The sequence below is a fragment of the Bos indicus x Bos taurus genome, chromosome 11 (assembly GCF_003369695.1).
Source record: "Bos indicus x Bos taurus breed Angus x Brahman F1 hybrid chromosome 11, Bos_hybrid_MaternalHap_v2.0, whole genome shotgun sequence".
In the NCBI taxonomy this organism is placed as follows: domain Eukaryota; kingdom Metazoa; phylum Chordata; class Mammalia; order Artiodactyla; family Bovidae; genus Bos; species Bos indicus x Bos taurus.
Genome location: NC_040086.1, coordinates 24,646,542 through 24,671,976, shown reverse-complemented (window position 1 = coordinate 24,671,976; position 25,435 = coordinate 24,646,542). Strand labels below are relative to the sequence as shown.

Below are 25,435 nucleotides of genomic sequence, written 5' to 3'. Positions count from 1 at the left end.
GCATGTGGGAGACCTCCCAACTTTACAAGAAATCAATGCCAGTAAGATATATACGGTTTGTGGATATTTTCTGAATATGGCCCAGGAGGACGGGGTCACACAGATCTTCTTCACAGGGTTCATCAATCTGGTGCCTGGCTGGCATCCAGAGAGGCCAAGCTTCTAAGATAAGAACACCGGCACTACGTGAATGAAGGATTTAACCAATCACGGCAAAGTACTGTCCTCCAGGAAGCATTCCTCCTAACATAGTGCTTAAAAATACTGTTTGAATCTCTCTGAAGAGACTTTAATAGTATTACTTAGAAAAGAATCAAAAGCATTGTATGGATACATAACATTCATTTAATTCACATCTGTGTTGGACACGATGTATTTAGATGGTAAAAAAAATCTAAATATCAAGTATTTTCAGAAAGAACTTGAGTAGGAAAAGCCCCCAAATTTAGAAAGCTATCAATTCATACTAGAAAACAAAGTATTTTTTTTCCCCTGATATGGAGTCCAATAAAGAAGCAAAGATGAGATGTGACTTTCAGCTAGGAATCTATGATGCTGCCTTCCCAGATTCCACTTCAGAGTGTCCTTGTCTCATCTAATTCACAGGCCATTAAAGATACATGCATACATACATTGGGGGAAGACCCCCTCAAATGTCCCCCCATAGGCAAGACATGGTTGGGAGCAAATAAGTATACCTCCCAGAAGAGAAACAAGAGTCTTCTAAGCTGGTATGTCACTAGCGCCTTTAAGCAGCTGAATGGTGTAACCACAGTAACCACCGCAAGTGATGGTGCCTGACAGTACACTCTGGAAAAGTCTGAAATATTTCAGCTAAATCTTTTGTTAATCACACAGAATGTCATCACCTACATCAGTGCTTTGCAACCCTGGCTGTAGATTAATATCACCTGACGAGTTTTCAAAAAAAGTACCGAGGCCTTGAGTTCACAAGGCATTAAATTTTTCCTAAGTAGGTGTCCAGGTGGATGCTGGGGGGTAGGGTGCCATGGCAAGTCTGACAATGAAGCAGATTTGTAACAGGGGGCTTTCTTGGTTTGGATATTCGAAAAGCTCGTGGCAGTTTTTCAACAGGTGCCAAGTGTTGAGGGATCTGATTCTCAGCGAGCCCAATGACACTCCCCAAAGAATCCATTTTCTATTATTTAACAGGTCCTGACTGGTGGTAAAGAACCTTCCTACCAATTCAGGGGACATAAGAGACACAGGTTCCCCTGGGTGGGGAAGATCCCCTGGAGGCAACCCACTCCAGTACTCTTGCCTGGACAATTCCACAGACAAAGGAATTTGGCAGGCTACAGTCCATAGGGTTGCAAAGAGTCAAGACACGACTGAAGCAACTTAGCAGGTGCCCCCTCACTATCTAGGGCAGTGACATCCAATGGACCTTTCTTTCTGCAGTGATGAAAACGTGTGTACTGTGCAGTCCAATGCAGCAGCAGCCAGCACCTGCGGCTCCCGAGTACTCAAAATGTGGCCCGTGCTCCCAGGGGACGGAACTGTAGTCACTTTCAGAAAGCTGTGGTAGGTAGCTGTGATGCTGGACAGTGCAGGCTGAGAAGAGCCCACTGTTTCTCTACTGATTTGAAATACCTCTTGTATTATTCTAGTAAATTTCCATATGAACGGAGATCTGTTTTTGGACTCTCTTCTCTGTTCCATTAGTCTATCTACCTATTCCCAGCCAACTGTGATAGTTTTATAATATGGAAAATCTCAGATGAACTTTAGAACCATTTTATCAAGCTCATAAATATCATGAAAATTTAAGTAAGAGCGCATCAAATTTAGAGACTAATTTGGAGAGAACAGTATTTTGTCAAGTCTTTTCTTCCAGAAATACGTTATGTCTATTTTTCAGTTCTTAGTTTGTATTTCAGCCATGTTTCACATAGCTTCCTGTGCTTTTTTTGCTAAGTCTATTCTCAAAGCATCTACAGTTTTTGTTATTATTGCAATTAGGATTTTTTTCCCCATTACATTTTTGATGTGCTTTGCTGGTTTGAGAGAAAGTGAATTTCCAGAGGATCAGCCTTTCTAACTCAATCTTCAGAGTGTAGATATGTAAAGTATATTTATCCATTCCACTATCTCTCCTTTTCAGTGCCCAGCTAAAACCCTGTATTTGCTAACCTCTTTTGCAGTTATGGGTGGCAGAAGTCACTGTGTGGGGCTACTAGGGAAACTTTAGAACTGACTTAGGAGGAAGAATGTCTTTTTTCCCCTTGCTCTGATTCTTCCTGGAACCAGGATATGATGACTGGAATTCCAGCAGCACCATACTGAGGATGATGGGAATAGAAAGAAGAATCCTGAGTCCACGGTGACTTCTTTTAAATGAGAACATAACCCCCATTTGTTTAAGCCACAAATGATTGCAATAGAATTCCTGTTACAGTAATATTGAAATATATACAGCATTAGTGTTATGGGTAATTTTCTTGGTGATTTCCAGGTAGACAGTTTAAAAGTCTTTTACTCTTCTCTTTGTATATATATTTTCATTTACCAAAATCCTGACCAAAAAAGAAACATTTACCAGCAATTCTTACCTATTTGTAATGCTTTTTTAGTACATCACTGCAACTTGAATACACACTCTCTCTCCTGGGCTCAAATCTTGGAGTAGCAGTGTTAAAAGGCATGCGGGAATTTGAGTCAAACAGAAAGCTACTATGTTGGCACTCAGGGACAGTTTCAGCTGCTTGCTTATAATTTAGTACAGGGACACTTCCTAAAGTTCTAAGCCCAGTATGTTTCTGAAGCTATAGGGTCACTTAAATGTTAACTAGTAACAACAGGAAATACTGGAAACAAAATAGAAAACAGCATTTGTGTTTGGAACTTCAAGAGTAGGTCCAGTTGCCACATTTAAAACCTTTACAGCAATCCTATAAAAGTAGCAACTATTATAATCTCCAATTTTAAGAATTAAGATTCAGAAATTAACTTGCCTAAAGTTGCAACCTAGAAAGTGGCCAGGCAGCATTAGCCCAACCTTTTCTCTGTCCTATATCATAGCAGACAACAGATAAAAGCAGACATGAGGTTATAAGACCAGCTGGTGGAAGCAGACAGCAAGGAGAAGTGAGAGCTGGAAGCAAAGCACAGAACAGAAGATAATTAGAAAAGCAGAGTAGTTGAGCCTTTCATTATAGCCTCAAAAAGTATCATAAAATTCCACAGTTCTTAAAGATATTTCAACATAATACTTTCATATGCTCTGAAGATACAAGCTGTCTAACTGGAGAAGGCTAAATCAGTGTCATGCAATTGATAAACCTGCCACTTCTCAACACTTCCAAGGTCATCTCACTGCCAGGGTCACACGCTGTTCTTTCTGCATCAGGTGCTGAGCTGTAAGAGCAGAGCACACTAACACACACATAAACAGATCTGAGGCATTTTTGTACCTCGAGAAGTCTGCTCTACTAAGAGTCAGGAGAACAGGGTTCAGGCCCCAGATCAGCCACTATGTCAAGATGCGATCAGGACAAGCCACTTACCTTCTCTGAAGACTGAAACTCAGGCTCTTGGTCTGTAAAATGAGGTCTGAGCTAACGTGCTACTGTAGAATTTTATGATTCCACAAGATTACATTATATTTAATAATACTCTACTTATTAAGACATGGACTTTTAAAAACAGGCTGGGGTAAAAAATAATTAAGAAAATTCTGGTGCCTGGTAGGGTAAACTTAAGTAGTCTGCAAATCCCTTTCAGTGGAACATTTGATCATGCTATATACAATGATACACGATTACTCTACTATTCCATATCCCAACTATTAAGATAATAAATTGATTAAAAGACATAATTTAAATAAATTAATGGATATCGATTCATAATTTTTGTCGAAGTCAATAAAAATATTTTGGGTAAATTATAAAATTACAAGATTGCTTATAGATCAGTTTATTGCCTGGTTTTGGCACATGGTACAAAATATGCTCCCTCCTCAAGAAAAAAGAAAATAAACCAAAAAAGGCAGTAAGTCTCTTCTCTGAATAGTAAATGGCCTGGGTTTTACTTATGTATTTGCTTTTAAAAACTCATTCTTTTATTCACTACCCTAAAACTCTTCTGTGGTAAAGACTGTTGAAGAATCTGTCCTACTAACTCATCAAGTAATTTGCTAATCCTAAACTGACTGCTAACATGATACCAAACCACCTCATTTTCTATAAAAACCATAGTTAACATATATTGAGTACATTTATTTGCCAAACACTATTACAAGTATTTTATATGCCTTGTTTCAATCCAGTGAAGTAGAAAGCACTACTAAATTCACTTTATAAATGAGAAAACTGAAGTAGAAGGTTTTAAATAACTTGCCCAAGGTCACACTTGAGTAGTGAAATGAGAGTTAAAATCCAGGTAGTTCAATCCAAAGTTTATCCCCATAAGCACTACGCTATACCTCCTGCCTTTTTTGCTCTGTCCTCAGTTTGAATATGTACTTTTAGAGGACAATGAACAAATCTTAGGCGTATTCCCAGTGCCTGGAACGCTTCCTGAGTTAGCAAACTGCCTGCGATAAGATACATACTCAGTATGTCTGTAACTGAACCTAAATTTCATCTTACAATGATAAAACTAATCAATCAGAAACGCAATAAACTAAAGAAAGTATGCTTCTATTCTTCATATAAATTATGTTCTGTTTAGTGCTACAGAGGTCACAAGAAAACGAAACTGCAGTGTCGAGGATGGGTAGGATCATGGGACACTGAACTTAAAACCTGAGAGATACCCTTCCATTCCTGACTCACTTCATCTTAAAGAAGCATTATTTTCTAAGGATTTCCTAAGGAAATAGCTTTGATATCAGAAACTGCATTAAAACTAGCAGTCAGAGAGAGACAAGTATTAAACTTTCATCAAAGAAGAAATCTTTCTAGAACTTCAAGGGCACTGCAAAATTCTGCTGTCAGGTAATGTCAATTTTCAAAGATAAAGACCGAAGTTTCAATCTGCTAAGTTTAAAGGTGATACATCAATGCAAACATTTAACTCTTTTTACGAAGTGAAATTTTCCAACAATTTTATAGGTCAATTTATTTCCCTTCACTACTTACAGTGCACTTTCCATGTCTGCTATACTTTCTTCCATTTTCTGAGACGGCATAGAGGTAAATGAAGTTGTCATGAGATCCTACAGCCAGGAGGGTGCCATCTAGAATGAAACAGGAAAAAAATGTCGAACAGAGAAATACAATGACAGGTTTATTTACCATCACTTTACTGGACCGATACCAAATGACATTTTACAAATGTTAAATCTCATCAAATTAATTATTATTTGGTATTTAATGAATGACTTCTTCCATCACTAAACATACTTGAAACCAAATGGTCATCTAGTCAAGTGCACAATCCCTTCTAGGAAATGCTCCATGGGCCTTGGACTCGGACCTCAGCTTCACCTCCTTCCAGTTAGCTACAGACTAGGCCCAAGGAGGTTAACCTGGTTTTATAGGTTTAAGTATACAGGGTTCATATAGCAAGCTGAGTGTACAACTGTTCATTTCAACCGAGGACATGTGATCTCTCCAGTTATGGGGTAGGTTCTCTTGGGAAGGGACCATGTTCTCTTCTATCGTCTCCTCCACTGTAATCACATAACAGACAGTCAATAAAGTTCATTTGATCTTGGGGTTTTAAATGCTACATTTGAGCAGTTATTTGCTATTATAGCACTGAAAAAAGCCAAACTAAAACAGAAAAGGTAAACTTTTCTTCTTCAGAATAACTCTTGCCAAGCTTATACCTCAAAGCAAATACTTTTCCTTCCTTGTTCAACAGAGAGAAGAGCATTCTCAGCTTCCTTTGAAATGACTTAGAAGCCATCAAAAAGATCATTTCGATTTCACACTGATCCAACAACTACTGGAATATATTTCTGAATACAAGAAAATGTCACTTGAACTGTGTGGATTAAAACCATATTAATACAGGGAAAAAGGTGTTGGAAACTTAATAAATATTCTGAATAAAATAGAAAAGAATTATTCAAAGTAGCTAAATGAATTGATCACATTCTTGTAACGAGTTGCTGGGTATTTTATCTAATTAACAAACCAATCATTCCTATGTAAACAGTGAAAAGCAAACTAGAGAGATTTTTTAAAGAACTTGAAGGGCCTATAAAATTTGTATTCTTTGAATATTATAATTTGTTTTATATCCTCTTATATACAAAGAAAAGATTGCTAAATTTATTAACATTCAGCCTAATACCTATTCAAAATTCTAAGTAGGTGGAGTTCAAAAAAAAAAAAAGGTATTTGATTGCTCTGTATTCTGCTTTCAACTGCAAATGCAGTTTTAACAGTTTGTTCTAAATTTATGTTTGCTTGATGATTCAGAATACTGTTTAACTTTAGCAGATCTTTTGCAGTTTCCTACAGCAGAATTAAACCTACTGTTGGGGTAACATATTCAATACTTAGCAACTTTAGAGAGCAGAGAAAAAAGTAGTCAGCATTATTGGACGTGAAAATATGCAATTGCTGAGAAAAGCCGTAAATGCCCCCTGGAGTGGGAGTAAATCTGCCTACCTATTGAGTAGCGCATCACCGAAAGCTGCTCATTTCCGTCTGTGTGGATAGAAACTAGATCTCTGGTTTCTGCATCCAGAACAAACCACCTGTTAGGAAGTAAAAAATCAAAATTTTCCTCAGACATTAGCATTTATAGAAAAAAAAAAATGGTTGCTGACTTTTTTCTCCTTTTAAAAAGAAATTTTAAATAATGCCCTAAAGCTGGACATGTTACCCTTTTCTAATGAAGGATGAATTCATTTTGTAAAATGTTACTAGATGCAATATACTTATACGTATGGGCCTAGGCATGTTCTCATTTCTATTTAGGTATTCACCAAATACCAAGGGTGCTCTTTGAGAGGCGCTGTCCAAATAGAAAATGACAAGATGATCAGTGTTTTTGAAAATTACACTAGAGCCAGGGAAAAGGAAATGAGCTAATTAAAACAAAGCACAGGATTCATGTTGATGTATGGCAAAACCAATACAATATTGTAAAGTAATTAGCCTCCAATTAAAACAAATTTATATTAAGAAAATAAAACAAAGCACAATTAAGTGCTAATCTCATCGATGGTGACTACGTATAGTAGGAGGAACTCAAGGAAAATGAATAGCACAGAAATTGAATAGCATAAAAATGAATAGGCATAGAAAAACCTTTAGGGAGGATGTATCAGTAGAATATGGGTTGAGCTGCACATTGAGGGTGAATTACAGGCAGTTCACGCAGGAGGAGTGACAGCTGCACTGCCATGGAGGTAGAAGCAGCATGGATAGTATGACGGTGGGAGGGAAAGGCAGGCCATTCATTTGGTGAGATTTCAAGGGACCAGCAGGGGGCACTGTACCTCTCCAATAACCCCAACACCAGCATAGGCAACCGCTTAAGTTCTCTGAAAAGCAGTTTTTCAATCACATTTATAGGAAAAGTCAAAATGTAAAAGGCCTCTTGATAGGTAAAACAATGATTTATATCCAACTACATACTAAGTGACTCTCATCAGACCCTCTTCTAAGAGCAGGGTGAGATACGGAGTACAAAGCAAAGACTGGGAACTAAGGAAGGACAACTAAAGGACAGATAAAGGACAGGAGCAGGTTACAGACAGCAGGCACAGTTAGTTGGAGGAGCTCAGAGTTGAGACTGCCTGGCTCAGATCAGGCACTAAATAAATATTTACAGAATGGACAAATGAACAAATATAAAATATCTCAATCATGACAGATGCTGTTTTAGTAAGAATTATGTAGCTGAAATGCAGTGCAGGAAGAAATGGTTGGAGTGGAAAGAATGGGACAAAATTAGAAAAATAAAATCACTACCTTAATTTCATGGAACTGAATGGGACAAATGAGCAGTAAGTTTTGTTCTTAATTATTCAGATGGGAAAAGTTCCACTAAATTCAATAGCAGGAGTCATAATGACAGTTCCTTTTAATCTTGAAGCATTATAATAAATATCTGAGAAGAGACCACTATTCCTTCAAATAACTTGTGGGTTATGGGTTGAAATTTCTAGGTACTAAACTAATTAATAATTTTGCCTTTTACTCAGGTAAGAGAAATAGCTTCTATTTGTAAATATCCAAGTTTATGAAAAGCCAATCAGCAGGAAACTGGCACTTTGAAGCCCTGGGCTCATGGTTTGATCATTTCTACTTCAAAGGTGCATAAGGAACATACTTTATTGCAATTGGACAGTACGCAGAGATTACAGGTTTCTTCTGAGAGTGTAATTCATTCATCAATTTTTATGGCTGCCACCATAAAACTACTCTTTAGCCAAGAAATGCCAAAGCTGATGCCAAGTGAAGGAACAAATTATAATTCCTTTTCAGAGTAAGGGAACAAAATATTCCAACTTAAGAGTGAACAGACATGCCTGAAGAACAATGAGACACAACACTGCTCTGTGGGCTTTAAGTTTGTAATGAGTTTACGTAAACACTTCACTATACTTAGGCATTTAAAATTACCAATTTTTATTTTGAAGAAGCCTTGACTGATATTGTTTCCAGTTCAATCTTCCTAGGAAAACAGAAAACAATTTTACTGCTCTAAAAATTCTCTTTAAAAGTAATTTTTTTTAAAAAAAAAAAAGGGAATTTCCTGGTGGTCCAGCGGTTAGGACTCTACTTCCACTGCACGGGGGGAATGGGTCTGATTCCTGGTCAGGGAACTATGATCCCACATAGAAAAAAAAATAAAAAGGCAATAAAAAAACCCTCCAGAATGTCTGTTGGTATACAATATGTAGAACCTAAAACTGAGTTATTTACTGGTGAGAGATAGTAGCTCTCAAAAAAGAAACAAACAACAACAATTAAAAAAAAAAAAACACCCAGAAAGCCCTCTGCTTACTTTTTCTATTTCTTGAATTGTACACGTGTGCGCCTAGTCGCTCAGTTATATCTGACTCTTTGCAACCCCCTGGACTGTAGCCCGTCAGGCTCCTCAGTCCATGAGTATTCTCCAGGCAAGAATACTAGAGTGGGTTGCTATGCCTTTCTCCAAGGGAACTTCCAGACCCAGTAATCAAACTGGGATCTTCTGCACTGCAGGCAGATTCTTTACCAGCTGAGCTATGTGGGAAGCTATCAGAGATTAATTCTTTCACTTGTGGCGAGTAATTTTCAGTAATAATTAAAATAACTTTGTTGTGAAAACTATACAGCAATAATTTTAAGGCTCCCACCCTTTTCAGTGCATGAATTTACATTCTACCTTTAGAAAAGACTTTCTAGCTCAGGACCTCTATCCTTAACGAGAGTATGGAGAAGTAAAGAAATTTTCTACAAATAAATAATTTAAGTTTTCACTGTGCTGAATTGGACTCTCATTCTAATCTACAGTATATACACTGGAACCAAGCTTCTGCTTCAAAGAATTATTATGGGGCTCTATGTGGCCTAAAGGATCTTTCTAAATGGAACTGCTCAGCATCAGAGGTGGGAAATCTTTGGCCATATATTTAAACTAATCTGAGTGTGAGTCAAATAACCACACACACTACCACCATAGTTTGATGACTTAAAAAAAAAAAAAACACCATACATTGATTTCTTTAGTGGCAAAAGGAGAATCATAAGATTTCAGAGCTGGAAAGTTATCACATGTTAAAGTCTCTAAATGAATCTATATCTGTTCATAAAATGCATTAAAAATTATTCATCATCATATAAAGTGTATCCTCTGCGTGGCAGGTTTGTAACTTTTTTCCAACTGCTTTTATGATCATGAAGGATCATGAAGTTTCAGAGCAGGGAGTAATCACTGAGGATGTGGGGGTAGTTTAGGATTTCATCGTATCAAATGTGGTAAGAATCAGGTGGAGAGGAATATAGGTAAGAAAGGACAGAAAGGGTTGAGGTGTATCTGAAGGATAACAACTTAACCACTCTGGCTGGAATGGTGAAGGAAAGATTTTTAATGGGCTTTAAAGGCCAGGCTAAGAAGTTTGGATTCCACTGTTTAGCTATCAAGAGGCCTTAAGGAATGTTCTATTACAGTTAGCTCATAGTTTCTTGTGTTGGCTCAATCCACTTCCCCTGCCTGATATGAGCTCCTAACTCTTCACTGCCTTCTTAAGATCTCAGAACTCCTACAAGGCAGGACCAGCTCCACCTCCTTTGGGAGGTGCTCTCTGACCACTCAGGTTCACAGTAATTTCTCTGTTGATTTCAAGTATTACTGCTTGTTTATTCAAGTAATACAAGATCAATATGCAAAAAGCAGTTGTATTTATATATACCAGCAATGAATATTTTAAAAATGAAATTGAGAAAACAATTTCATTAAAAATGGCATCAAGAAAGTGAAACACTTTGGTACAATTTAATAAATGTACAAATTTGTACCCTAAAAACATCTTTGAAGAAAACTGAAGACCTAAATAAATGGAAAAACACCTGTTCATAAATTGGAAGCCTTAATATTGTTAAAATAGTGACATATTCAAATTGATCTATAAAGAAGAAAACAATCCTTATCAAGGCTTCTTTGCAGAAACTGACAAGCTGATCTTAAAATTCGCATAGAATTCAAGGAATCCTCAATAGCTAAAACCACCCTGAAAAAGAACAAAGTTGGAGGACTCACATTTCTCAATTCAAAACATAATGCAAAGCTATAATAATCAAGACCAGTATTGCATAATATGAACATAGAGATCAATGAAATATAAGTGAGAATCCAGACTGAAACCCAGTTATGGTCAACTGATTTTCAACAAGGGTTTCAAGTCTTCATTGCAGCAAGAAAAGTCTTTTCAAGAAACAGTGCTAAACAAATCAAAACAAAACAGTGCCGCAACACTGGATATCCACATGCAGAGAATGAGGTTGGATATCTACACAAAGATTAACTCAGAATAAATCAAGATCTCAAGGTAAGAGCTAAAACTATAAAATTCTTGGAAGAAAATGTTGTAGTAAATGTTTAAGACCAAGAGAAAGAACAGATAAATGGGACAATATGAAAATTTTAAACTTTAATGCAATAAACTTTACCATTAGGAAAGTTAAAAGAGGGACTTCTACTAGAAGTCCAGTGGTTAAGACTCCGCCTTGCAATGCAGGGGACCTGTTTTTGAGCCCTGGTTGGGGAACTAAGATCTCACATGCTGTGGGGCAACTCAGCCTGCACACCATGCCAACAACTAGGGAGACCACTCGCGGTAATGAAAGGCCCTGGGTGCCACAACTAAGACCCAACACAGGCAAATAAATATTAGAAAAAGAAAGAAAGAAAGAAAGTGAAAAGACAGCACTGGAATGACAGAAAATACTTGCAAGTCATACATCTGATGAGGTACTATATCCAGAATATATAAATTTATAGCCCTTACAACTAACAATGAAAAGACAAATCAATTCAAAGATAGGCACAGGACATGAACAAACATATCTCTAAAGAGTCTATACATAAATAACTAATAAACACATGAAAAAGATACTCAACATCATTAGCCATCAGAGAAACACAAATTAAAACAATGAAAAAGCACTTCACAGCCATTAGGACAGCTATAATCAACACACAGGCAATGACAACTGTTGGCAAGGATGTAGAGAAATTGGAACCCTTATATTTTATTGGCAGAATTGTAAAATGGTATAGCTGTTGTGGAAAACAATTTGGAAGCTCCTTAAAATGCTTTAAACATAGTTCACTCTACTCCTTGGTGTATACCCAAGAGAAGAGAAAACATTTGTCCACACGAAAGCTTGTGTATGACTGCTTACGGCAGCACTACTCACAGCAGTCATAAAATGGAAATATTAATTCAGATGGTTATTTGAGGTACAGCCATACAATGGGATGTTTGGTGACAAAAGGGAATGAAATGCTGATACATGCTGTACAACATGCACGAACCTTCAAAACATGTTACGTGAAAGAAACTAGTCACAAATCACAATTATATGATTGTATTTATATGAAATGTCTAGAAGAGGCAAACCTATAGAAATAGAAGGTAGACCAGTTACTCAGGGCTGGAAGTGGGTGGGGATAATGAGGAATGACTGCTATTGTGTACATTCTTTCAGGGTTAATGAAAATGTTCTGCAAACTAGTCACAAATCACAATTATATGATTGTATTTATATGAAATGTCTAGAAGAGGCAAACCTATAGAAATAGAAGGTAGACCAGTTACTCAGGGCTGGAAGTGGGTGGGGATAATGAGGAATGACTGCTATCGTGTACATTCTTTCAGGGTTAATGAAAATGTTCTGCAAGTAGCTTGTGATGAAAGTTCCACAATGCTGTGAACTTCTTGAAAACTACTGCACTGTATACTTTAAAAGGGTGAATTTTAAGGTATATGAATGATATCTCAATAAAGCTGTTAAAAAGACTCTTTACTATTAACATATAAGGAATAGCAATGTTATGGAAGCAGTATGTCCATGTAGGGCCATGCATTTCATTTTTTCCCTTAGAAATTGTATTCATAATATAATCTTTTAAAATGATAAATTTATCATTGTGATAATTTATTCATACTTGTGGTTACTTCTTGATTACAAGTAGATTTCTAGATACAGACATGAACACATCTTTAAACATGTTGCTAGTCACCTTTTCTGGATCATGAACAATTTGGATAACGTGCTGTATTAAAAAAAAAAAAATTCTTGCCCTCAGTGTGATTTTTTGCAGGCTTAGGGTCAGTGATAATAATCTGAATGGTTACATCGTGGAATATTGTTTTAGACAATAGAGCCAGGTGTTCACAGACCCATGCAAAAAAAATAATAATAAATAAGAAGAGTTCTCTAAGAATCAAAGGCAGGAAAATGAATACTGATAACTACAGTATAAAATCTCCCCTAGATTTTAAATAATCCCCAACTCTACACTAGAAAGAATTAACTGACAGCACTTTTGAGTTATATCACTCTCATTCATAAGGTTTTTCCTACTCACAATTCCAAGACGAAACAACTGGCTTAGCTAAGTCACTTACATTAAGTAACTTTTCCTTTTAAATTTGTTAATGATGACTTCACAGTTATACTAAATGTTAGCAAGTAACTTCAGTAAGTTTCATCAGATCTGCTTGTCATGAAAAACTGGGGCTCTGTATGTACATGCATCCAATAAGGGGTTGAGTCTTAATGATTCAAGTCCTTCTAGCACTACTTCACTCAGTGTTGAACTCCTTATTATACACAGTAAATGCTTTTAAAACACTATGTCAGACAGTGATTCAACCTTCAAAGATAAACTTTCTTTGTAACATTTCTAAGTAATACTACAAACACTATAAACACATCTCAAAAGAGTACTGGTGGAGTCCTGGAAAGAGACAAGCTTTAAAACCATATAGAACTTGAATCATATAGAACCTGAGTTAAATCCCAGCTCAAGCACAAGTGACTCATGTGACTTGGGTCTTGGGTTTCCTGTTTGTGCAAAGGAGATAGTAATGAACATTTGCTGCATTCTTGTTAAAATTTAAAGTCAAATATGAAAATAATTTAGTACAAGGTGTGTCATCAGACTGTGAAAAAACGGTAGCTCTTATTCCTACTGTTTCATTGATATTAGCATTTGTAATACCTGTTCAGCTGCCCCCAAAATAAATCTGAAGTAAACTCTTTTGTGGTTTCCTGAAAACCAGTTCACCACTATAGTTTAGGAGATTCTTATATGCTCAAGACATACATTTTTTGTAAAACAGAAAATAAATTCCTTCAGATTCTACAAAGTGGCCTGACATATGCCTGTTTAGTCCAAGCAACAATCTATTACTGACATGTATTTTGAGGAAATCTGAGATAGGAAAGCCATCTATATTTCCAAGTTATCACCAATTACGCTCCCAAGCAGCCTAATTCTAAAACTCCACTATTTCAGAACCACTCAAATAACATCTCTAATTACATACCCACACTTCAAAGTTTATCTTTACCTTAAAGACCTGTTCTTCCATGATTCTGAGCACTATAAATGAGGATTTTGAAAATGTTTTGATTTTCCAGAGGTATTAGGTTTGTATCTAACAGCCAAAGGGGAAAACTTGATTAAAAAAAAAAAAAACTCTGAACGGCTAAATTTAGTTAGAATTAAGTAAAGTGGAATTAAATAAACCATCTAGTCAAAGCTATGGTTTTTCCAGTAGTCATGTATGGATGTGAGAGTTGGACTATAAAGAAAGCTGAGTGCCGAAGAATTGATACTTTTGAACTGTGGTGTTGGAGAAGACTCTTAAGAGTCCATCTCTTGGACTGCAAGGAGATCCAACCAGTCCATCCTAAAGGAAATCAGTCCTGAATATTCACTGGAAGGACTGATGCTGAAGCTGATGCTCCAATACTTTGGCCACCTGATAGGAAGAACTGACTCATTAGAAAAGACCCTGATGCTGGCAAAGATTGAAGGTGGGAGGAAAAGGGGACGACAGAGGATGAGATGGTTGGATGGCATCACTGACTCGATGGATGCGAGTTTGAATAAGCTCTGAGAGTTGGTGATGGACAGGGAAGCCTGGCGTGCTGCAGTCCATGGGGACACAAAGAGTTGGACACTACTGAGTGACTGTACTGGAATAAACTGGATGATTTGAAATATTTGTTACAGTCATAAAAATAATTATGTGTGTTCACAATACTTTCACCTTATTAGAAATCAGCATGCCACATTTTTAATGGGTTTAACTTTTGAAAACTGACTTTATATTTTTCCTCTGCCTCTTTAAAAAATAAGCTATTTGTGATGAGGGCTACTTACTAGCAGAGGCAATAAAAAGGACAATTAAAAAATATAGATAATAAATATGTATTACTTAATAGTCTTGGAAAGGTACTATATAAGGTCTGCAAAGATAAGTAATTAATAACAATTTCAAGAAACATACCTTTATTATTTACCTGTGCAGCATTCAAGAAGGGAAAAAGCTATAGCTCAAACAAAAGCTCAACTGGGTTATTTCAGATTCGATTTCCTTCCCTTTTTAAAGATAACGAGGACAGAAGTTTTCTGATACCACAGAAAATGTCACAAGAGAGGGTCAAGTTTGCTGAACTGCCTCCTTCCTTAGTGAAGCCTATCCTGACCTCCCTATCAGGATATCATTTTGTAACTGTACCCTTCCAGATCCCTCTTACTATGTTCAACCCTCCCCCATCATAGCTCTTCATTTTTCTAACTTAATTAGTTAATAACTAACGTAATTAGTTAAGGCTTCTTTTTTTATTCTGCCGCCACCCCTGACACACATTAAAGTGTGAACTCCATGGGGGCAGGGATTTTTGCTTTGTACTGTGATATAGCCTGAACCCTCACAATTGGGTCTAACAAATGGTAGGTCCTTAACAAAAAATTACTGAGTGATTAAATGAGTATACATAACAGAAAAGAGCAAAACGTATAAAACTGTGCCACTTAAAAGATCAATTCTCCAGATCAGATAGAGAACATTCCTGAATAATGGTTAAACATCCCACCACTTAAGGTTACTCAGCTCACATTTCCCTTAAAGACCCTACCTGCCTGAGTGCGTTCCTATGGCCACCACTGTGCCACTTGGATGAAAATCTGCACAGTGTCCTGGTTCCTAGAAGAGAGACAGACAGCTGTTGGGGAGTACATGAGAAAGTCTCCCTAGATCTATGGGAAGAGTGGCAAAACATTTGAAAATAACTTGTTTCACATAAACATGGAATCTCAATCAACTTTACTACAGCCAATGGGAATACCACATGGACATAAGAGGAAAAAGAATTTCAGAGCAGGAAGGGGACATGCTGGCAGAGTGGTAAGGGGAAAGGACCACCAGTTTGCAGCTAGGCAGTGGAACAATAATAAGGTAACAACAAACATTTGTACAGTTCTTTAGAGTCTGCAAAGAACGTGTATACACCTTTTAGGCTAGAAAAGGTGAATATCTGGGTGGGGGAGGGAGAAAATACAGTAAGAGACCAACTCAAAAAGAAGACAGTAGATCCGTTAGTGAGCAGTACTTACTGAACCCAACTGCCCCACCACCAGCGGCCCAAACATTTCTGTAACAATTAACGCTCCATAAAGATGTGAAATATTCTTGATTTTTACTACTGAACCTGACAGAAAAGTTGAGCTTCTATCCTGTTAACTTGCTTCTTTGGAGTGGGTTCATGATGTACTTTGTAACTAAACACTCTCCCCCTTATCCCTTCCTCTTTACTGAACTATAGCAATAAACTTGGTTTTAACCAATACTGAGTCCTTTTTGCTTTGCTGCTACCAACTGCCAGTTTGGGGAGTTTCTGTGGGAAAATTATAATCACATTTTGCTTTACTCACATCTAGAAGCCTGGTCCATTCCAGTCTGTGTTCTACTGAGTTCCACATGCACACCTGTCTGTCCTGAGCACAAGTCAAGAGCAAGTCTTTGAAGGGATGTGTGGCAAGACCCCAAAGCTCATCTGTATGACCCTGAAAAAGAAACATACCCATAGTTATAAGAAATAAAGGGTATCATCAAAATATTCAGTTAATGGTTAAAATCAGACAGCTTACCTGTACTTCTATTTGGAAGCCATCATTAAATGTTCCTCGTAAAATAAAGTTTCGTGATGTGCCGACCAAAAATTGATCTGCCTTTCCTTCTGCTACAGCTCTGATTGTTCCATACTGATCAGGAACCTAAAAAATAATTTATAAAGTCACCATACACATAATTCAATGCATTAATCAACCTGAAGACTGAAGTTATAGCTGTACACAATTATGTGGTAATAAATGACAGAATTTAAAATTTGAAAGTACAAGGTAATTTTATGTTAATAAATTATTTATTCAGACATTTATATTTTATACACAGAAGTTATAATGGATTATCAACATTCTTTGCTTCAATTTTAAATTCACATTTTATATGATTTCAAGAGTTAAGGATTATGAGTAAGGGATAAAGGAATAAGTTCTGAGAGACTACATGAAGACTGTGGCTTGATTTTGTTACTTATTGGTTATATTATTTTGGGTAAGCCATTTAGGCTGAGACAAATTTCTTTATCTATAATACGGGGATATATCTTCTTGGAAATAAAATCCAAGAGCAGTACGTCAGAATTCTCTTTTTAAGAGATTTTGTCTGCAAAGCATGTTATAAATGGAAAAAGCTGAGAGTAAATTCAAAGTTAAAGTTACCAACAAATAGAAGCATTATTGAACTGTGAGATTTGCCTTTGCTCTGACAATCAGTGATCTAAAACACTATTCTAAACCATTTCATTTCTTGAGATCTCAATTCAACTTTCACTGAACACATAAAACCTGTTAGGTTTTATGCATATACTTCATTTATACCATGAAGCTGACATATACAGAGATATAATCAGCAATTATTATTAAGCCCATCATTTAAAAGATTATTTTTGAGTTTTAAAATTAAGCTGGTCATCTTGTATACCATGGAGTAGAATATAATATTTGATAAATGTCTGGCAAATTTTAGTTTATATGGTTATGTGGTTATTTTGGGGTCACTAAAAAATAATGTCAGAAATAAGTAAGCAAGTTAACTATTCTGCCCATTTTTCTTATTCTTTCAAATTATTTGGCTTAGTGAATAGTCCTTTTTTTCCTGGTTTATTTCAAGGGAATGAAATGACAAGAATGTATTCCAAATTTTCCAGAAAAGTGTAAGTTATCTTAATGTGGGACAAAAGACATGAGTTTATAGAGGGTTTAACATTTTAAAATGTTTATGTTCTATTTTCATCCTTACCTCTATTTCTCTTTCAGGATTCAGATCATGATCCCACAGAATTATTTTTCTGTCTTTCCCACCTCCAGTTAATAACATCCCATTTCTCATCTGACAAAGTGTGAACACACTGCCATCATGAGCTTTGATTTGTTTGCTGATCTGATAAACACCTAACATAATGAGGGGTAAAACAGAAACACTAGTCATAACATTTTCCATCAGATTTTAGTGTCTTTTTGGGAAAAAACTTTAGCAGAACTAGAGTAAATAATCAAAAGTTCTCATGACTCAACGATCAAAAATCTATTTCCAGCCAATTTTTCTGCAAGGCAGATATCAAAGCTTAATACAATATTTGGCATTCATGCCAATATTTAGTTACTCTGAAAATAATTCAAAATATATTCTTACAAAAAGGTAGGCTAAAGTAGTGACAATTCCACAGACAAGAGGGGATATATTAGCCTCAGAACTTTACTATCTCTTACAATCATCTCATTCAACAGTTAAGGTAGATATTACTCCTCTAATTTTATAACTAAGCACATAGGTATAGAACTGGCTTAACCAATACCACATGGTTAGCTAGTGACAAAGCTGCGACAGGAACTCAAGTCTCTTATATTCAGTGTTCCTTTAAGTTTGCAAAAGAGCCTTCACTTCCTCCTGGGGCAACAGGCATAATGTTTAACATTTAACCACTGCTGACCCACAGGCCTTCTGCTCTGCCAAGGATAACCCCTTTTATTTGCTGAGATACTGGGGAAGGTGTGGGGCAGAAGAGGCACTGGTGGCTTGGAGCAGTGGCTTTTGACCAAGCAGAGAAGTATTTTAAAAACTGACAGCTATACCAGTGTGAAAGCTGAACGATGACCCAGGTTTCTGGTACGCTCTCAGCACTTTCACAAGTACCCAGGAAGGAACAAGGCAGGCATAAAAATATAATCAAAGCCTCTTTCTTAAGAGTGAAGATAACAGAGTTTGGTACTCAAGCCCTTTTCCTTGGTATTCATGATGCCTTACTCAGAGAAGCTCTTCCCAGAGATAAGGGAGCTCAGCCTGCTGCTCTGTGATGACCTAGGGGGTAAGAAGGGGCATGGGCTGGGAGGGAGGCTCAAGAGGGAAGAGATAAATGTATACTTATTGCTGATTCATGATGTTGTACGGCAGAAGCCAACACAACATTGTAAAGCAAGTATCCTCCAATTAAAAAAATTTAAAATAAATGAATAAATAGAAAGCAGGGGCAGCTTGTATGCAATGTGCAAAACAAAATTTATTTTAAATACTCTGTTTAAAAGAAAAAAAAAACACAGTAAAAGCTTTTTGGAAGATGGTATCTTGCAGACTAATTACTAGGTTCATAATGACCAGGTAGAGCCTGGTTTAAACATGACCAGTCAGTCAATAAAATACACCTTAGATTCCCCTTGGGGGGGGAGAAATTAAATTTAAAAACTATTCAGTGGGGGAAATGGATGAAGGTGGTTAAAGGTACAAAGTTCCAGCTATAAGTTCTGAGAATTTAATGTATAATATGGTGACTACAGTTAACAATAGAGTATCATATATTTGAAGATGCTAAGACAGTACATCTTAAAAGTTCTCAGCACAAGAGAAAAATCTCTAACTATGTGAAGTGATGGATGTTAACTTATTGTGGCAATCATTTTGCAAGATAAACATATAGCAAATCAACTTATTGTATACCTTATACAAAGTTATGTGTCAATTATACCTCAACAAACTGGAAAAAAACTGTTCATTTTCTAATAAAATTGCTCATCAGCTGACAAACGGAAAAACAAAATGTGGTATTATTCAGTGACAAAAAGGAATAAGGTACTAATACATGAAATAACATGGATGAACCTAAAAACATTAAGATGCAACTCAAAGAAGCTGTTCACAAAAGACAAAATATTTTATGATTCCATTTACATGAACTGTCCGACAGGCAAATCCAAAGAAGGCAAGCGGTTGCTAGTGACTGAGGAGAGAGAGGAATGGGAAGGGACTGCTAACGGGCACAGTGTTTCATTTTGAGGTGATAAAAATATTTTGAAGTTAAGACAGCGGTGATAATTACACAACTCTGAATATATTAAACATCACTGAATTGTACATTTTAAAATGATAAAATTTTATGGTATGTGAAGTATCATCTCAGAGAAGATGTTAACTGAGATTGCTCATTTACCATTTGAGCTGTCATTATATTGTTAATATTAACTAAAATGTGTAGGGCTTTGGTATCTTAAAAAAAATTATGCTATAGTTGACTCTCAGTATTTCTCAGTGTGAGGCAGCTAGTGGCATAAATAACTTAATAGATAGGTATCTCTGGCAAGGGGAAAGGAAAGGGCCTGCAAGCTTTGGAGTAGACCTTTCCTGATTCAGCAGAGCTGGGAGCAGAGCTCCAACAAACTTGCTATTCAGGTCAACTGCCTCGGCTCACATCAACATTCATCACCTAAAAATACTTTAAACACTGAACAACACAACTGTGTCCAGTAGGATATCCAGCCAATTATCTATCATGGCCCTGATGTGATCAAGAAAGAAAGAACATCTGAGAGATGTGAACTTTCTGAGAGTATTGCTGGCTTTATTTGGGCAGTTAAAAGTTGGGGGTGAGGGGTGAGAGGGAGCGTGAGCTTATTTTTCTCACGCATGGTCAAATTAACAAAAGCAGTCTGAGAGTACCATGTAAGAAATTATAAAATGCAGGGGTGTGTTTTACAACTCTCCATCAGAAGGAAGTGAAATACAGCTTTTCTATTTTTAATTCAGTCTTCCCTACTTCTAAACATAACAAATACCTTGTTAAACACTTAAGATCTTCCTAGAAAGACAGAATCATAGAAAATGGAGAAACTGAAGAACAAATGCTTCATCAAGAATAAAAATACTCTACTTTAGATAGTATTTACCTACAAAGTAATTTATAGCCTAAGATTTCCTTCTCATGGGCCTATATTTCTGACATTCTAATTTAAGCCAAATAATGTTTGAAATACCTGCCAAGAAAAATAATTATCCTTGTATTTAAAAACCTACTGTACCTCCAGGCATAATCATGGCCAAGTCTATCCAAGCTTAACTGCAAATCCCCCCTTTATTCTCAACTCTAACAGAAACAAGGTTTCCATAAAAAGCAAGTTTATCTAGACTGCCAAATAAAGACTGTTTGGAGGGCTTTCTGTGCCTGTTTAAGTACAGAATCAAATGTCAGGGAGACTCTGAAATTTATGTTATATTCTTGTGTGTGTACTAAGTCATGTCCAACTCTTTGTGATCCCATGGACTGTAGATCACCAGCCTCCTCTGGTCCATGGGATTTCCCAGGCAAGAATACTGGAGTTGGGTTGGAGAATTCATAGGAGAAGTCAACTGGAGAAGGTCATAGCAGAGACATTACTTTGCCAACAAAGGTCCGTCTAGTCAAGGCTAAGGTTTTTCCTGTGGTCATGTATGGATATGAGAGTTGGACTATGAAGAAGGCCGAGCACCAAAGAACTGATGCTTTTGAACTGTGGTGTTGGAGAACACTCTTGAGAGTCCCTTGGACTGCAAGGAGATCCAACCAGTCCATTCTGAAAGAGATCAGCCCTGGGTGTTCTCTGGAAGGAATGATGCTAAAGCTGAAACTCCAGTACTTTGGCCACCTCATGCGAAGAACTGACTCACTGGAAAAGACTCTGATGCTGGGAGGGATTGGGGGCAAGAGGAGAAGGGGACGACAGAGGATGAGATGGCTGGATGGCATCACTGACTCGATGGGAAGTGAGTCTGAGTGAACTCTGGGAGTTGGTGATGGACACGGAGGCCTGGCGTGCTGCGATTCATGGGGTAGCAAAGAGTCGGACATGACTGAGCGACTGATCTGATCTATTTCTTGAGGGGATCTTCTCGACCCAGGGACTGAACCCACATCTGCACTGGCAGGCAGACTCTTTACCACTGACCCACCTGGGAATCCCGTTATATTCTCAGCAACGTGCAAATGTACACATGTTGCTATTTGGTGAAATGGTGTTTCTAAGTTCCTTTAAGGAACTTGGTAAAGATTTAAGAATAATGAACATTTTAAGGGGGGTACAGATACTTTCAACCTCCCCCTCAACTTAAAGAATGCTGAAATTTTTTCATAAAAGAAAAACTCTGAACTATTTCATATATATAGGAAACAACAAATACCTTGTACCCACGTAAGAAACAGAAAATACTGAAACAACGTAAGTGTCCACAGATGGATGAATGGATACAGAAGACGTGGTGTACACACAATGGATTAAAAAGATAGAAATCCTGCCATATGCAACATGAATGGATCTTGAGGACATTAAGCTAAGTGTAAGGAGTCAGAGAAAGACAAATACTATGAGATCTCACTTACATGTAGAATCTAAGAAAAAAAAGAATTCACAGAGAGAGAACAGACTGGTGGTGGTCAGAGGTGGGGGTGGGGGTAGAAGAAATGTGTGAAGGCAGTCAAAAGGTATCAACTGTGAAATTTAATGCAGAGCATGGGGACTATATACTATAATGTATATTTGAAAGTTGCTAAGGGAGCACTCCTTGGAAGGAAAGTTCTGACCAACCTAGATAGCATATGCAAAAGCAGAGACATTACTTTGCCAACAAAGGTCCATCTAGTCAAGGCTATGGTTTTTCCTGTGGTCATGTATGGAAGTAAAAGTTGGACTGTGAAGAAAGCCGAGCGCCGAAGAATTGATGCTTTTGAACTGTGGTGTTGGAGGAGACTCTTAAGAGTCCCTTGGACTGCAAGGAGATCCAACCGGTCCATTTTGAAGAAGATCAGTCCGGGGTGTTCTTTGGAAGGAATGATGCTAAAGCTGAAACTCCAGTACTTTGGCCACCTCATGCGAAGAATTGACTCATTGGAAAAGACTCTGATGCTGGGAGGGATTTGGGGCAGGAGGAGAAGGGGACGACAGAGGATGAGATGGTTGGATGGCATCACTGACTCGATGGACATGAGTTTGAGTGAACTCTGAGAGTTGGTGATGGACAGGGAGGCCTGGCGTGCTGCAATTCATGGGGTGGCAAAGAGTCGGACACGACTGAGTGACTGAACTGAACTGAAGGGAGCAGATCTTAGAAGTTCTCATCCCAAGAAAAAAAAATTGTAACTGTGAGGTGATGCATGTAAACTTATTTCGGTAATCATTCTGCAGTACATCCAAGTATCAAGTCATTATAGACAAGGTTACATATTAAAAACTATATATATTAAGCTAGACAAGGTTATATATGAAAATATTATAAAACTGGAAAAACAGGAAACAGAAAATACTAATTACTTCGAAAATTCCCCTTTATTTACATTTAAGATAAGGAAAAAGTGGTTTGGAAGCAAGAGAGCTCCTTATGAGGCATAAAACACAGTTTTTGTTTGTCTCCTATTCACTAAAATAAAAGAATTAGCTGTGAAATTATACTTCTGCAATTCCCAAATGTCCCTTTATTAGATGCAATTATGACAGTATATTGAAATTTTGGTTGATAAAGACTGCCATGGGTACAGAAATATCTTATCAGGGAATATGTAAACTGGATCAATCTATTAAAATTTGGGGCAAGAATTTAGAAATGGAAACTATGAATGTCTGTTCCAATCCACTCTTACACATTTATTTTACTAAACTCACCAAATCCTTTCCAGCCTTACTTACATAATGGAAAACTCCATATATAAAGGAAGAAACCAAATTCTCAGGAAGTTCGCCCATAATAGGGTCAGTCACATAGCAAATTTCATGTGCCCAGCAGCTTACAAGATTAGATTTTCTGTTTTCTGTTTATGCCTACGCAGATTTTCTCTGCACAAAGGGTAAGGCACCAGTTTTTCAGACAAAAACGAAAATAATAACAATTTGGAACCTTTACCAGCCCTTGCACACTAAGGCCAATGAAGGGTGCATTTATATCCAAACTACTCAGAGAGGTAGGGTAATGTATGTCAACAATTTAAGTCATGGTTTTGATAATATTTTGATAATATAATACCGCTCCTGACATTCCCGATACTGAAAATGTATGCCTAGGAAAGAGAAGAGAGTAGGAAGAAAAAGAAAAGAGAGTGGGGAGGATTACTGATAATACTACTCTTCTCTCTTTTTTCTTAAGGATCCTCAATCCAGAGCTTCTGGGTCAGTGAACACATGGAGACTGGAGAGAGTGTTATTTCCGGAGAGGGCATGGAGGTTCTGGACAGGTCCTTTCCCCAGGCCTTGTCCTAATCACCTTTTCCATCTGACTGTTCTTGAGTTATCTCCTTTCATAATAACTGGTGATCTACTTTGTAGCAATGGCTACAGCGCTCGCCAGGTTCCAGTACTGGAACGAATTTACTGTCTATCTGCCATGATGCCTCAACTGCACATATGGTCACTTGCTCGCACTAAGGATGATGGTGGAAGATCATCAAACTGAAATGAGAGAACTCATTTCAACTGCTAGCTCTGAAGGCTCTCAGCTAATTAATAGATGTCTTCAACTGTTGGTTTTTATGTATGGAAAGGGCTTCCCTTATGGCTCAGCTGGTAAAGAATCCGCCTGCAATGCGGGAGACCTGGGTTTGATCCCTGGGTTGGAAAGATCCCTTGGAGAAGGGAACGGCTATCCACCACAGTATTCTGGTCTGGAGAATGTCCATGGGGTCGCAAAGAGTTGGACATGACTGAGCAACTTTCACTTTCACACATGGAAAAGGGGTGTGAAGTGGAAGACAGTAATGTCACAAATATAAAAAAACAAATCCTCGGGGGAAATGTCTCAGGAACCTCAGGCTGGTTCCGCATAACCTCCTTTTTCTTTCTCCCTCTCCTTTTTGTTTGTGGAGCTCAGAAACTGACAGGCTTATTTTTTTTTTCTCTCCTGCTGCTGCTGCTGCTGCTGCTAAGTTGCTTCAGTTGTGTCTGACTCTGTGCGACCCCACAGACCTACTGCTACTAATAAAGAATCTCTCTCTACTTCCAATCCACTGACTTTAGAACAAGTTCTCTAATTTTCTCTCATAACCTTCTACCTTGAAGGAAGTATTCTATATGGTTCTATGGATACTGTTTCAGTTTTATTGTCCTTAAACAGTAAGGATACATAGGGTTGAATAAATGCTATTTTTTTCAATTTAATTTTTATTTTGGAGTATAGTTGATAGAAAATGTTGTGTTAGTTTCAGGTGTAAAGCAAAGTGATTCAGTTACACAATATCCATTCTTTTACAGATTCTTTTCCTGTAAAGGTTATTACAGAATACTGAATAGAGTTCCCTGGGCTATACAATAGGGTGTTGTTGATTATCTATTTTATATATATTAGTGTGTATGTGAAAAAAGGCTATTTTCAATGCCTTTCCTCTGATTTCTTCATGTACCACAGAAAAGGGCAAAGTGGACCTTATATTAGAGCACAAATGAGACTTGAGAATAAAATATATCTGTATTTTTGAGGAAAATTAATTTGAGGTAATGCTGAATGAATTCCAAGGCCCACTACTGGGGGTGGGAACAGGAGGTGTAGTGAGAAAAAGAAAAAGAAGAAAGAGACTAGCTATGAATTTATTCTTTTTTTCTTTCTGCTCCCATTTTACCATATAGCCATGCACAATGCTCTCACAGATACCTCCAGACT

At 37.3% G+C, this 25,435-nt stretch overlaps 1 protein-coding gene across 9 annotated transcripts in view; it reads right to left on the bottom strand.

The window, feature by feature from the left end:
* Window positions 1-25,435, bottom strand: part of EML4 (EMAP like 4) — a 154,730-nt gene that overhangs the window by 8,921 nt on the left and 120,374 nt on the right. For all 9 annotated transcript variants that reach the window (XM_027555109.1, XM_027555110.1, XM_027555104.1 and 6 more), the window contains 6 exons: window positions 17,795-17,946; window positions 16,582-16,707; window positions 16,366-16,497; window positions 15,570-15,637; window positions 6,585-6,673; window positions 5,103-5,200 (listed from right to left, as the gene is read on the bottom strand). In XM_027555109.1, the coding sequence (XP_027410910.1) occupies window positions 5,103-5,200; window positions 6,585-6,673; window positions 15,570-15,637; window positions 16,366-16,497; window positions 16,582-16,707; window positions 17,795-17,946 (665 nt within the window). The remainder of the gene's footprint in view (window positions 1-5,102; window positions 5,201-6,584; window positions 6,674-15,569; window positions 15,638-16,365; window positions 16,498-16,581; window positions 16,708-17,794; window positions 17,947-25,435) is intronic.